The sequence below is a fragment of the Stenella coeruleoalba genome (assembly GCF_951394435.1).
Source record: "Stenella coeruleoalba genome assembly, chromosome: 13".
NCBI classification, from domain to species: Eukaryota; Metazoa; Chordata; class Mammalia; order Artiodactyla; family Delphinidae; genus Stenella; species Stenella coeruleoalba.
The window spans coordinates 44,637,465-44,650,800 of record NC_137159.1 but is presented as its reverse complement, the minus strand read 5'-3'; the positions used below and the strand labels follow the sequence as shown (position 1 = coordinate 44,650,800).

The window sequence follows — 13,336 nt, the reverse complement described above, 5'->3', positions numbered from 1 at the left end:
GTCCACCTGCCAGTGCAGGGGACACGGGTTCGTGCCCTGGTCTGGGAAGATCCCACATGCCACGGAGCGGCTGGGCCCATGAGCCATGGCCGCTGAGCCTGCGCGTCCAGAGCCTGTGCTTCGCAACAGGAGAGGCCACAACAGTGAGAGGCCCATGTACCGCAAAAAAACACAAAAAAACAAAAAAAGTCTATTTTGTCTGATATGAGAACTGCTACTCCAGCTTTCTTTTGATTCCCCTTTGCATGGAATATCTTTTTCCGTCCCCTCAGTTTCAGTCTGTATATGTCCCTAGGTCTGAAGTGGGTCTCTTGTAGACAGCATATATATGAGTCTCATTTTTGTATCAAGCCAGTCTATGTCTTTTTTTGGAGCATTTAATCCGTTTACATTTAAGGTAATTATTGATATATATGTATGTTCGTATTACATTTTCTTAATTGTTTTGGGTTTGTTATTGTAGGTCTTTTCCTTCTCTTGTGTTTCCTGCCTAGAGAAGTTCCTTTAGCATTTGTTGTAGAGCTGGTTTGGTGGTGCTGAATTCTGTTAGCTTTTGCTTGTCTGTAAAGCTTCTAATTTCTCCATCAAATCTGAATGAGTTCCTTGCTGGGTAGAGTAATCTTGGTTGTAGGTTTTAGCCTTTCATCACTTTAAATATGTCCTGCCACTCTCTTCCGGCTTGCAGAGTTTCTGCTGAAAGGTCAGCTGTTAACATACAGGGGAATTCCCATAAGGTTATTTGTTGTTTTTCCCTTGCTGCTTTTAATATTTTTTCTTTGTATTTATTTTTGATAGTTTGATTAATATGTGTCTTGGCATGTTGTTCCTTGGCTTTATCCTGTATGGGACTCTCTGTCCTTCCTTGACCTGATTGACTATTTCCTTTCCCATATTAAGGAAATTTTCAACTATAATCTCTTCAAATATTTTCTCAGTCCCTTTCTTTTTCTCTTCTTCTTCTGGGACCCCTATAATTCAAATGTTGGTGTGTTAAATGATGTCCCAGAGGTCTCTGAGACTGTCCTCAATTCTTTTCATTCTTTTTCTTTATTCTGCTCTGCAGTGGTTATTTGCACTATTTTATTTTCCAGGTCACTTATCCGTTCTTCTGCCTCAATTATTCTGCTATTGATTCCTTCTAGAGAATTTTTAATTTCATTTATTGTGTTGTTCATCATTGTTTGTTTGCTCTTTAGTTCTTCTAGGTCCTTGTTAAACGTTTCTTGTATTTTCTCCATTCTATTTCCAAGATTTTGGATCATCTTTACTATCATTACTCTGAATTCTTTTTCAGGTAGACTGCCTATTTCCTATTCATTTGTTTGGTCTGGTGGATTTTTACCTTGCTCCTTCATCTGTGTGTGTTTCTCTGTCTTCTCATTTTGCTTAACTTACTGTGTTTGGGGTCTCCTTTTTGCAGGCTGCAGGTTCGTAGTTCCCATTGTTTTTGGTGTCTGTCCCCAGTGACTAAGGTTGGTTCAGTGGGTTGTGTAGGCTTCCTGATGGAGGGGACTGGTTCCTGTGTTCTGGTGGATGAGGCTGGCTCTTGTCTTTCTGGTGGGCAGGACCGAGTCCGGTGGTGTGTTTTGGGGTATCTGTGACCTTAACATGATTTTAGGCAGCCTCTCTGCTAATGGGTGTGGTTGTGTTCCTGTCTTGCTAGTTGTTTGGCATAGGGTGTCCAGCACTGTAGCTTGCTGGTCGTTGAGTGGAGGTGGGTCTTAGCATTGAGATGGAGATCTCTGGGAGATCTTTCGCCGTTTGGTGTTACATGGAGCCGGGAGGTCTCTGGTGGACCATAGTGCAGAACTCGGCTCTCCCTCCTCAGAGGCACAGGCCTGACACCCGGCCAGAGCACCAAGACCCTGTCAACCACATGGCTTCCTTCAACCAAGAAATGTTATTTTTGTCATTTTCAAAATGCTCAGCTGTTCTGACTTTTATCTTTTCCAGCTCAGTTTCTGACATCTGTTTGTCCCCAAGGGAGGAGGCCCAAGGCATGGGATGGGGGAGCAGCATGGTGACGCTCTGGCCATCCTCCCTTCTCACCTCTCGATGTCCAGCATTCCTCTCGCAAGCACCTTGTTAATGCTTACTCTGCCTCGATGTTCCAGGAACCATGTAGAGTGATAGAAACAGCCCTTGCCCTCATGGAACAGACAGTCTCATCAAATCCTCTTCTTCATAGCTCTTGGGACTTCAGGTGTGGTGTAACCTGGGGAGTCTCTTTGGCAGAGACTAAGGTCGAGTTAAGGCCATCTTTTTCCCAGGATCGGGCTTCAGACTCTAATGCTGCCAAGCTCTGTGATTTATCAACCCAGTTACCTAAGCAAAAAGCTGTCAGGTTTGACATGTTCAAGCTTTTCCTTAGCCTCAAACACCCTCACCCTGTCTCTCTCTTGCTCTCTTTCCCTTACATATCTCTTGACTCTTCTTCTCCCTCCTCTCTGCCCCTGTCGTACCTCACTCTCTCTCACCTAGTCTCTGGCCTCTCTGCTTCCTCTCCTAACAGCCCTCACCCATCTGTTCTTCCCACTGTTTTCACTGCTACTAGGGTTACCTTCCTGACATGTGAAACTATTTATGTTGTATCCTGCTCCTGACTGTCAGTGATGCCCGAACTTTCTGGCCCGATTAAAAGGGCTTTCACGGCTGCCCTGGCCTGCCCGTTATTATTTTATGCGTCTGTCCTTCCTTTTAAGGTGGGCTTCTTGAGAGAAGGGCAGTGTATTTTCTGTTATCTATGGCACCACCTGACATTTCATAGGTCCTTAAATAAGGGTTTGTTGAATGAATGAACTAAAATATACTAAATTGTCATAGGGTTTTCATAAGACTGCTTCCATCCACTATTTTAATGAAACAAGTATGACACTCCATAATCTACTTGCAATTTTCTAGGACATCTAGAAAGTATCAAGGACCAGAGGTATCCCAGCAAAATTGATATTGAGGGGGTACTTTTACACTTTATTGGTCTTCTCTCACCAACTGTGAATGCTGAAGTGTTCTACAAGCTTAAAATGTTTTAAAGCCTCTAAGAGTCACCTATTGTGAAAAAGCTACCCTTTTATGTGTGTCTTCTTTTTATTTTACTCCTCATAACGATCCCAGAGGATATATTTTCCAGCAAGTACTAAGATGGCCAACTCAGATTCGGGGCACCGAGGTGTTTCTCATCCCAGCCCATCCTCTCCTCCCTTCCCCTCCATCAGGACCCACGTTCACTCCCATCACAGCTGAAGCCAGGAAATCACCTGCACCTTGTTTGCCTTCCCGGGAAACCCCACACTCCCCCGTCCAGAGCAGGCCCGGGCCCATAGACTCCCTGACAGAGTTCGAAAGAGGAGCACGTTTCCTGACGGAGGGGCTTGCCTGGAGAGGCCGGCTCACCCATTGCAGGGCGCAGGCAGTTGGACTGGGTCAGAAAGGGAGAGCAATGCCTGAGGTGGTGCTGCAGGGGAAAGGCTTGAGGAAAAGGCAGCCATGGTCTCCTGGGGTGAATTCTAGACAGCTCGCTGCTGCCAGGAGGAACAACTGGCCCCCCGAGGATGTGCAGTGACATGGTGCATAAGGGTTGCTGCAGCCTTGGACCATGGCAGATACTGGATTTGTCCTTCCTCTTCCTGAAAGATGATAGACTTTCGGCCCACCTGCGTGCATTTCACTCCCAAGTTCTGAACTCAGGCAGTCTCCCCACTGCACAGCCTTTGGGCCACAGCCTGGTCCCCAGCGCCTGGCCAGGCCCCTGGGGAGAGTGCCCTGTGACTATGGCTGGCGGTGGGGGGTAGGGGGTGGGGGGAGGGCAGGTGAGGCAGATTGAGATTTGCTTGATTGGTGGTGTGAGCCAAACTCCTTTCTGACTGGAGCGTCCTCACTGGCACCTGGAGCACGCAGGTGTCTCTCATGCCAGGAAGCCTCCGCCTCCGCAGAACTCCCGAGATCTCGTGAGATGGGGCTGTTTCTTGGAAGGGCGGTGGCGGCAGAAGTGCCTGCGCCTGATTCCTGTGAGACGCCCCGAAGGTCAACGCTCCCAATCCATCCTCTTCCTCCCCCTCCATCTGGACCCACACTCACCCTCCCCCCACTCTGCAGCCAAAACCACAAAGCTCACCCTCCAGGCAGCTCCAACTCCACCCTTTTTGCTTACAAAGAAAAAGGAAAAACCAAAACTCGATGAAGCATCCAGCCTCGTAGGGAGAGTGCAAATGGAGCCGACCTCCAGCTTAGGAGGCATCACGGGGACTGAAGACCTGTGGATGGGGGCACTGGGAGCTCCTGGGAAGGCCAGCTGCACCCCGGCGCCAGGGTACAAGGGCCTGGGAGCACCGACGGTAAGGAAAGGGAGCCAGCACTCGGGGTCCTGTGCAAAAGATGGTACTAGGTTTGGTGGGAGACCCAGGAAGTGAGCACAGTGGGATGAGAGACACCAGAACAGACTGTGGGGCTTGGTGGTTGCAGAATTGGGGGCGGGGGGAGAAGCAGAAAGTAGTTTGTTTCTAAAAGGAACACCCGTATCAACAGAGACATGCCTATGTTGGTTGTATCTGTCTGTTGCCAGTTACACAAATAATGATGATAATGAAACTTGAGTGCTTACTCTGTGCTAACTGCTCTGTATTCATTATATCATCTATTTTCATATGTTATCTTCATTTCATAGATGAGGAACCTGAGGGCAAAAGAGATCAAGTAATATGTCCAAGGAACTAGAGGTATTGAGGGGCAGCCAATGTGCAAATCCAGGTGTAAATCCAAATGCTCTGATTCCAGAGCATATATTCTTATCAAAATCAAGCTGAAAATTGAAAAGGAAAAAACAATTCTGCTTCTGTTAACTGTAAACAGATGCTGAAATTGAAAAGGAAAAAAGTTCTACTTTTGTTTATTGTGTAAACAGTCATCTGCTAGTTTTTTATATAGGTCTTTCGTTTAATTCCCAACACCTGTTTTTAGAAAGGCACAACTCCTTTACACAACGAATTTAAAACGTTCGAGTGATTTCTCATCTAGGAGTAATAATGATTACATTTCTCCCTCTTAACTGCTACAGATTCCTTGAAATTCTAGTTGGCATTTGACAGTTTTATTTTGATTGCACTACAGTTGTAGGAAAAATTCTACACAAACCACAGGCATAGTAATTTGTGGTTCTCTTAGTGTCACAGTGATTTGTGTAAAATAGAAATTTTCATTTAAAATACATAATCTATGACAGCAGATACAGAAACAGCACTTGACTCTGAAACCCCCCTCCATGCTTTGAAATCCTAATGAGGATGGTATCCAGAGCTTCTGCAAGCAGGTTTAATTAATTCTGAGAAGTACGCTTTCTCCTGGCAACAGCATTTTTTTTCCCAATTTAAAGTCAAAAGTTAATTTGAAAGCTAAGTAATATTTTCAAAATCAGTAAGTAAATACCATAACATAAGGCAATGATAGAACATAGAATCACAGAATTATAACAGTTGTCTGATTTTCAAGGTTACCAAGCGGGTAAGATGCGATGAAATTATTGTTAAACTGTGCTAAGCCTCTCTTTGCCAAAGTTGAATGTTTCTATTAGACCAATCAGCCAATTCATTACTTGGGCGACAGTTTGGACTCTTTCTCTTGGGATTATCTTGTTAGATGATTAAAATGAGCAATGTGGATAAAAGATGATCAATGTTTTTCTTAACTTTGTTCAATAGGAAGATGTGAAAGAGGCCTTTTTCTTTTTCAGCCTTGCCTTACACCCAGATAAAACCCTTGTTGCAACTGGCCAAGTTGGGAAGGAGCCATATATATGTATATGGGACTCCTATAATGTCCAGACTGTGTCTATTCTGAAAGATGTCCATACACATGGAGTCGCCTGCCTGGCTTTCGACTCGGATGGACAGGTATGTATCTTTTTGCATTTTCTTTTTCTTTAATGACTTCTCACAAGTCACCTAGAATTATAATGCACATAGCGTATGGGCTCAGAAGGTCTATCAGCCCTCCCTATCTCCCCTTGTCAGCCTCTTAGAATCCTCATATGTTTGGTCCTTTTCCACACTCATGGTACTGAGATCCAGCTCTGGATAGGATCTAGTTTTGGTTCCCCCAGTCTCACTATTAGGTTAAAAAGCCCCCAGAAAGGAAGTTGTGAACTTCATGTTGATTGGGTTCATAGTGACTCAGTGATTCTACTTTGTCTTCCATTGTTAGCTTCCTATTTGGAATGAGGGTTGGACTGAACCTTTTTCACTGACCTCAAGCCCTGAGTATCTCCTTGGTTCCCCTTGCTTTCAGAAGATAGCATCACCTCCTAATAATTCATTGAAAAGATTCTATTTGATTCTTTAACCTTGAGGTGACTTCTAACTCCTTTCCCCTACCCGCTCACCTCAATTCAAGCAGTCACTGATCCATGTGTATTTATTAGTTTCTTTACAGTGACTCTGACATTCATTCTCTCCTTCCCATTCTCCCTGCCACCATCCTTTAAGTTCCAGATCTGTGTCATGCCTGACAGTTTAAGTAACCTGTCTTCACACAATTTCTTGCTAATGCATTTCACCAACTGAAAAAGTGTCAGAACGTTGTTTAAAAACAACAGAAGCTTGGAGTACCCCCTGAATGAAGTCCACACTTTGTGGCTGGGCATTCTAGGCTGACCAACTTTTCTAGCCTTCTCTTCGCTATTCCCTTGCAGTCAAGTTGGATAAGTCAGAGAGATTCCTCTACCAGACCAGGTACCTTGGCACCTCCAGACACTTTCTCATGCTGCCCTCTTCACCTCCAGTGCCCTGCTCACCCTGTTTGCCCCTTAAAGTGATTCATTCTTCCAAGACACTTCATAGGTCTTCATGAAGCCCTCCCAGTCTCCCATTCCAACAAAGTGTCTCTCTTTCTGTGGACTTCCAGATTTGTTAATGTGTTATAGATACCAATTCTATCTCAATTTTTAAAAGATGTTAAAGAGAAGGGAGTGGAAGTGTAAAGGCCTCATTCCTGGCTCCCCCTGCATTCACCTCCTCACCTCCTTTTCTTCCTAGCCTTCTCCACGTTCCTAGGACGCCCTTCCTCTGTCTCTTTTCACTCTTGTGTTAATGCCAGTTAGTTCCTTCAGTCTATTTTTTGGTAAATTTTAGAGTTACTTCTCTAAGTCCATATTGTGGAAAGACCTGTGAAATTATTCATAGAAGATTGACCAAGCTGAGAGTTTGCAGGTAGTTCAGATAGGACTTGACCTGGTTTGGGTCACTTTTTAAACAGTTAAGATTTACTTTGTGTTTTCTGCTATTTTGAGAGAGTAGTGATCATTCTATTCATTTTTCTTTCCAGAATTAGATTCAATACATATATGGACCCCTGGTAAATATGTTTTTGATTTAACTACTCTATAATCTTGTCCAGTTTAGTCAGGATAATGCATAAGTTCTATTGTATATCCAGGTCTAAAGAGAAATAGCTAGATAGTAACGTGTGTTCAGATTTGCAGTTATTGACTTCCTGACTAAACTGAATGAATGTGTCAGGATGCATATGTATGTACAAGTGTAAATGAATGCTTTGATGTGAACTTACATGCACATTCTCTATCTGATTTTGCTTTTCTAGCAAACATTCTTTATCAAAATTCTAGCAAACATTCTGTATCAATGTTCTAGCAAACATTCTTTATCAAAATCACAAGAAAAATGTAATGTAGCAGGGGGAAATCCAGCTGTAACTTTTAGTTCTTTGTTCATTTTATTTTGTGTTAGAATCCTAGCTATTTTTTTAGGTTCCATTTTGAAGGTAGAGACAGGGATGAACTGCATGGTACTTTCACAACTGTCAGTTGAGAAAAATAACCTCCTATTTGTTTGCTGTGATGGATTTCGTGGCTTGTTGATGCCTATTGCTTCAGATCTGCCTTTTTCCCTGGACAGAGTTCACTGGAATCGAGCGATATTTAGAAAATGACAAATGGACCATCACCTCACAAGCATCAAAAGGCAATTGAAATGCTTTTACGGTAGCGATAGGGCCTGTCACTGCAAATGAACAGAATAGATTTCTTTTGGCTTTTTCTCAGTCTTCTTCACATTTCTTATGTGGGTTTTACTTTAGTGCCCATGTTTATGTTAACTGCTTTTTCTGTTAAAGTAAAGAGAAAAGAAAAAAATAAGCTGAATGGAATTCACCCACTTCAAATTTTCATATATAGATAAAAATACAACCATGTCTTAAAATCATTTCCATTACTGGAACTCTCAATTGAAAATTACAGCAAAGACCTCCTTTCAATAAACACCTATTTTAAAACCTCCAGCTATATTTTTTTATACTGAATATTCCTAATGGAAGCTACCTTTAGTGAAGAAACCTGAATAATCTCTGCATAACACTAAATGTATTTAGCCATATATGGCTATCTGTCATTGCATATATATGCACGTACACACACACAGTGAAATACATAAGCTCACATACTGTTATACTTGGGTAGTGATGTTTTTAAAACCTTTTGACTTACATTATTTCACTGATCCATACAACAGTACTACTTTGTAGACAGAAAAAATACTTTATACTCATTTTACAGTTGAAAAAACTGAAATTTAAGGAGTTTAATTTTCTAAGGTCTTATGTCTGGCTAATCATGAAGTCAAAAGTGAAGCCAAATCTACTTACTCCCAGCCCAGACCTCTCTTGATTACATAGTTTTGTTTCTATGCTGCTAGAAGCTCTGATTTTGGTGTCCCTAATATGTGTTTTGACCCTGTTAATTTTGTATATACTCAGGTGTGGGATTTTTTTTCCCTTTGAGGACAAGGTCTGATCTGAATCCAATGAATTTAGACTGGGAGATGAAGTACCAGAGTACTTTTACTAAAACTATGTATCCTTCTGTAGTCACTCCAAATGTTTGTGAAATTATGAAAATTAAGAAGAATGAAGATAATGTTCATTTATGGGATTTCTTTTCCATGTGTTTGTCAAACCCTTTCATTTTAACAGTTTGGTGAGGCTTTTAGACTACAGAATCCTAGATGCTCTTAAAACCGTATTAAGATCTTAAATTTGAAAATTTAAATCCTGCCTTCTAGTTCTGTTCCTATGATTTCCACTGATAAATCAGAGACTTCATGAGATTTTGCATGTTTCCTATGTTTAAGAAGGACAAATTGGTTGTAGGTTTTAGGTTGTTGAAATTTTAGTATATGCTAATGGAATAATATCTACTGTGATATCTTTAGCTTTGGATTTAAGATGGGTTTTGAGAAATCATTTTTTTCACAAGAAATTCAATACTTAGCCCATAGTAGGTAATAAGAACTATTTATCAAAAGATGAAATGGATAATAGGAAGTTTTCCCATCATTTTCTGGTATTAAATTATTGTTCTTATTCTTAGCGTTTAGCCTCTGTGGGATTGGATGCCAAAAACACAGTCTGCATTTGGGACTGGAGGAAGGGAAAACTTCTGGCCTCAGCCACTGGCCACTCCGACCGGGTAAGAAGACCTTGTTGGATCAAGCCATGCAGGTTTCATTACTGTGAGGGAACTGTGATGTAGCTTCTCAGAGTTGTAGTATTTTTTAAAATAAAATTTTCAAGTGTAGATTCTCCTTCCATATGCAACTTAAAATCTTACTGTTCATAAAAATTAATTTATGATTAGTAGCTCTGTTGGCATGATCTCTTCTGGTGATCAGATGCTTTATTTAAATTGTTACTGTTATTCATAGGCAAAACAGATTTTTGATACTGGCATTTAGCTTCATAAAATAAAAGAAGAATTGAATTTGAAATTATATGCACTGTTTAGGTGTATTCATTTAGGAATGGAAATAGTTGTTAGAAAATAATATTCACAAGGTATGTTTACAAGTGTATACATTTGAATTTCAAATGAATGTAATGACAACTGTGTGATTCTTTGTTATATTCAAGAAACTGGAATATAAATTGTCTGCTTACCATTCATATTGAAGTCATTGTGATCGTAGATGATAATTCCATGTAGCCATAGCTGGCAAGATGGGGTAGGAAGCAGGCATGTGCATTAGCTGGTCAGAAATGTATTTCTCAAGTGTCTGGAATAATTAAAATAATTTGGCTATTTTATTGTCTTGATTTTCTAATTTAAAAAAATGAATTTGCATACTGTCTTACATTGATTCCTAGTTGATCTGTATTTCTGCAAAGTATAACTCCATGCAGAATGAGGCCCTAATTAAATGTAAATTCACTGCCTCTTGATTGGTGTGAACTCTAAAAGATTTCTTTATATGAATGGCATATTCATCTAGGGAGAATTCTCATTTTAAGGGGCCCCCTTAGCTTTTACTGAACATTTGGGCAAATTGTATTCGAGGATTAAGTCCTCAGAAAGTCCAGGAGTGATCAGCAATGGAACGTTAGTGTTGGAAGAGGCCTGGCACCCGTCTGGCGCAATGGTTCCCACCACTGGCTACACATCCTGGGAAGATTTTAGAGTATAGTGATGCTTGGGCTTTACCCCCAGGTGTTGATATTAACTTACTGCTATTTAATTGGTATTAACTTAGTACTTAATGAGCAGGTTGAAAATATTTGTGATTCTTGCATTTGGTTTTTTTCCTACATTAAATTATATCAGTATTTATTCTCTATGTATTAATTTTATTTACTTATTTTTAATATAATTTTAATTTTATATTAAAGTATAATTGATTTACAGTGTTATATTTCAGGTGTACAGCAAAGTGATTCAGTTGTACATATACATATATCCATTCTTTTTCAGATTCTTTTCCAATATAGTTTATTATACAATATTGAGTATAGTTCCCTGTGCTATATAGTAGGTCCTTGTTGACGATCTATTTTATATATAGTAGTGTGTATATGTTAATCTCAAACTCATAACTTATTCCCCCCCACCTTTCCCCTATGGTAACCATAAGTTTGTTTTCGAAGGCTGTGAGCCTGTTTCTGTTTTGTAAATAAGTTCACTTGTATCATTTTTTTAGGTTCCACATATAAGTGATATCATGTGATATTTGTCTTTCTCTGTCTGACTTACATCACTTAGTATGGTAATCTCTAGGTCCATCCATGTTGCTGCAAATGGTATTATTTCATTCTTTTTTATGGCTGAGTAGTATCCCATTGTACTTATACCACATCTTCTTTATCTATTCCTCTGTTAATGGACATTTAGGTTACTTCCATGTCTTGACTATTGTAAATAGTGCTGCAATGAACATTGGAGTGCATGTATCATTTCGAATCATGGTTTTGTCTGGATATATGCCCAGAAGTGGGGTTGCTGGATCATATGGTAGTTCTATTTTTCAGTTGTGTAAGGAACCTCCATGCTGTTCTCCATAGTGGTTATACCAATTTACATTCTTTCGTACCAATTTACATTCCCACCAACAGTGTGGGAGGGTTCCCTTTTCTCCACACCCTCTCTAGCATTTATTGTTTGTAGAATTTTTCATGATGGCCATTCTGACTGGTGTGAGGTGATATCTCATTGTAGTTTTGATTTGCATTTCTTAATAATTGGTGATGTTGAGCATCTTTTCATGTGCTTTTTGGCCATCTGTATGTCTTCTTTAGAGAAATATCTGTTTAGATCTTCTGCCCTTTTTTTTTTTTTTTTGGTTTGTTTGTTTTTTGATATGGAGCTGCATGAGGTATTTGTATATTTTGGGATTAATTCCTTGTTGGTTGCTTCCTTTGCAAATATTTACTCCCATTCTGTGGGTTGTCTTTTCGTTTTGTTTATGGTTTCCTTTGCTGTGCAAAAGCTTTTTAAGTTTCATTAGCCCCCATTTGTTTATTTTTGTTTTTATTTTCATTACTCTGGGAGGTGGATCCAAAAGATCTTGCTGTGATTTATGTCAGAGAGTGTTCTGCCTATGTTTTCCTCTAAGAGTTTTATAGTATCCAGTCTTACATTTAGGTCTTTAACCCATTTTGAGTTTATTTTTGCATATGGTGTTAGGGAGTGTTCTAATTTCATTCTTTTACATGTAGCTGTCCAGTTTTCCCAGCACCACTTATTGAAGAGACTGTCTTTTCTCCATTGTATATTCTTGCTTCCTTTGTTGTAGATCAGTTGACCATAGGTGCAGGGGTTTATTTCTGTACTTTCTATCCTGTTCTATTGATCTATATTTCTGTTTTTGTGCCAGTACCATACTGTTTTGATTACTGCAGATTTGTAGTATAGTCTGAGGTTAGGGAGCCTGATTCCTCCAGCTCTGTTTTTCTTTCTCAGGATGGCTTTGGCTATTCAGGGTCTTTTGTGTTTCCATACAAAGTTAAAACTTTTTTGTTTACCAGATTTATTGATGAGCTCTAGTAGTTTTCTGGTAGCATCTTTAGGATTTTCTATGTATAGTATCATGTTATCTGCAAACAGTGACAGTTTTCCTTCTTTTCCAATTTGGATTCCTTTTATTTTTCTTCTCTGATTGCCATGGCTAGGGCTTCCAAAACTATGTTGAATAAAAATGGCGAGAGTGGATATCCTTGTCTTGTTCCTGATCTTAGAGGAAATGCTTTCAGCTTTTAACCATTGAGAGTGATGTTAGCTGTGGATTTGTCATATATGGCCTTTATTATGCTTAAATAGTTTCCCTCTATGCCCACTTTCTGGAGAGTTTTTATCATAAACCGGTGTTGAATTTTGTCAAAAGGTTTTTCTGCATCTACTGAGGTGATCATAGTCTTTGGTTTTTTTTTAAATTGGAGCATAGTTGCTTTACAATGTTGTGTTAGTTTCTGCTGTACAGCAAAGTGAATCAGCCATATGTATACATATATCCCCTTCCTCCCAGACTTCTTTCCCATCTAGGTCACCACAGAGCACAGAGTAGAGTTCCCTATGCTATACAATAGGTTCTTACCAGTTATCTATTTTATACATAGTAGTGTATATATGTCAATCCCAGTCTCCCACTTCATCTTTGCTACTATTTTTTGAGGATTTTTGTGTCTATATTCATCAGTGATATTGGCCTGTAATTTTCTTTTTCTGTGGTATCTTTGTCTGTTTTTTTGTATCAGGGTGATGGTGGTCTCATAGAATGAATTTGGGAGGGTTCCTTCCTCTGCAATTTTTTGGAAGAGTTTCAGTAGAATAGGTGTTAAGGCTTCTCTAAATGTTTGATAGAATTCACCTGTGAAGCCATCTGGTCCTGGACTTCTGTTTGTTGGAAGATTTTTAATCACAGTTTCAATTTCAGTACTTGTGATTTGTCTGTTCATATTTTCTATTTCTTCCTGGTTCAGTCTTGGAAGGCTATACCTTTCTAAGAATTTGTCCATTTCTTCTAGGTTGTCCATTTTATTGGCATATAGTTGCTTGTAGTAGTCTCTT

The 13,336-nt window shown here is 40.0% G+C and overlaps 1 protein-coding gene across 1 annotated transcript in view; it reads left to right on the top strand.

The window, feature by feature from the left end:
• The window catches only part of EML6 (EMAP like 6), a 349,731-nt gene that overhangs the window by 165,296 nt on the left and 171,099 nt on the right, over positions 1-13,336 (top strand). The window contains exons 3-4 of the mRNA XM_079941576.1: positions 5,726-5,885; positions 9,374-9,472. Of these exons, the coding sequence (XP_079797702.1) occupies positions 5,726-5,885; positions 9,374-9,472 (259 nt within the window). The remainder of the gene's footprint in view (positions 1-5,725; positions 5,886-9,373; positions 9,473-13,336) is intronic.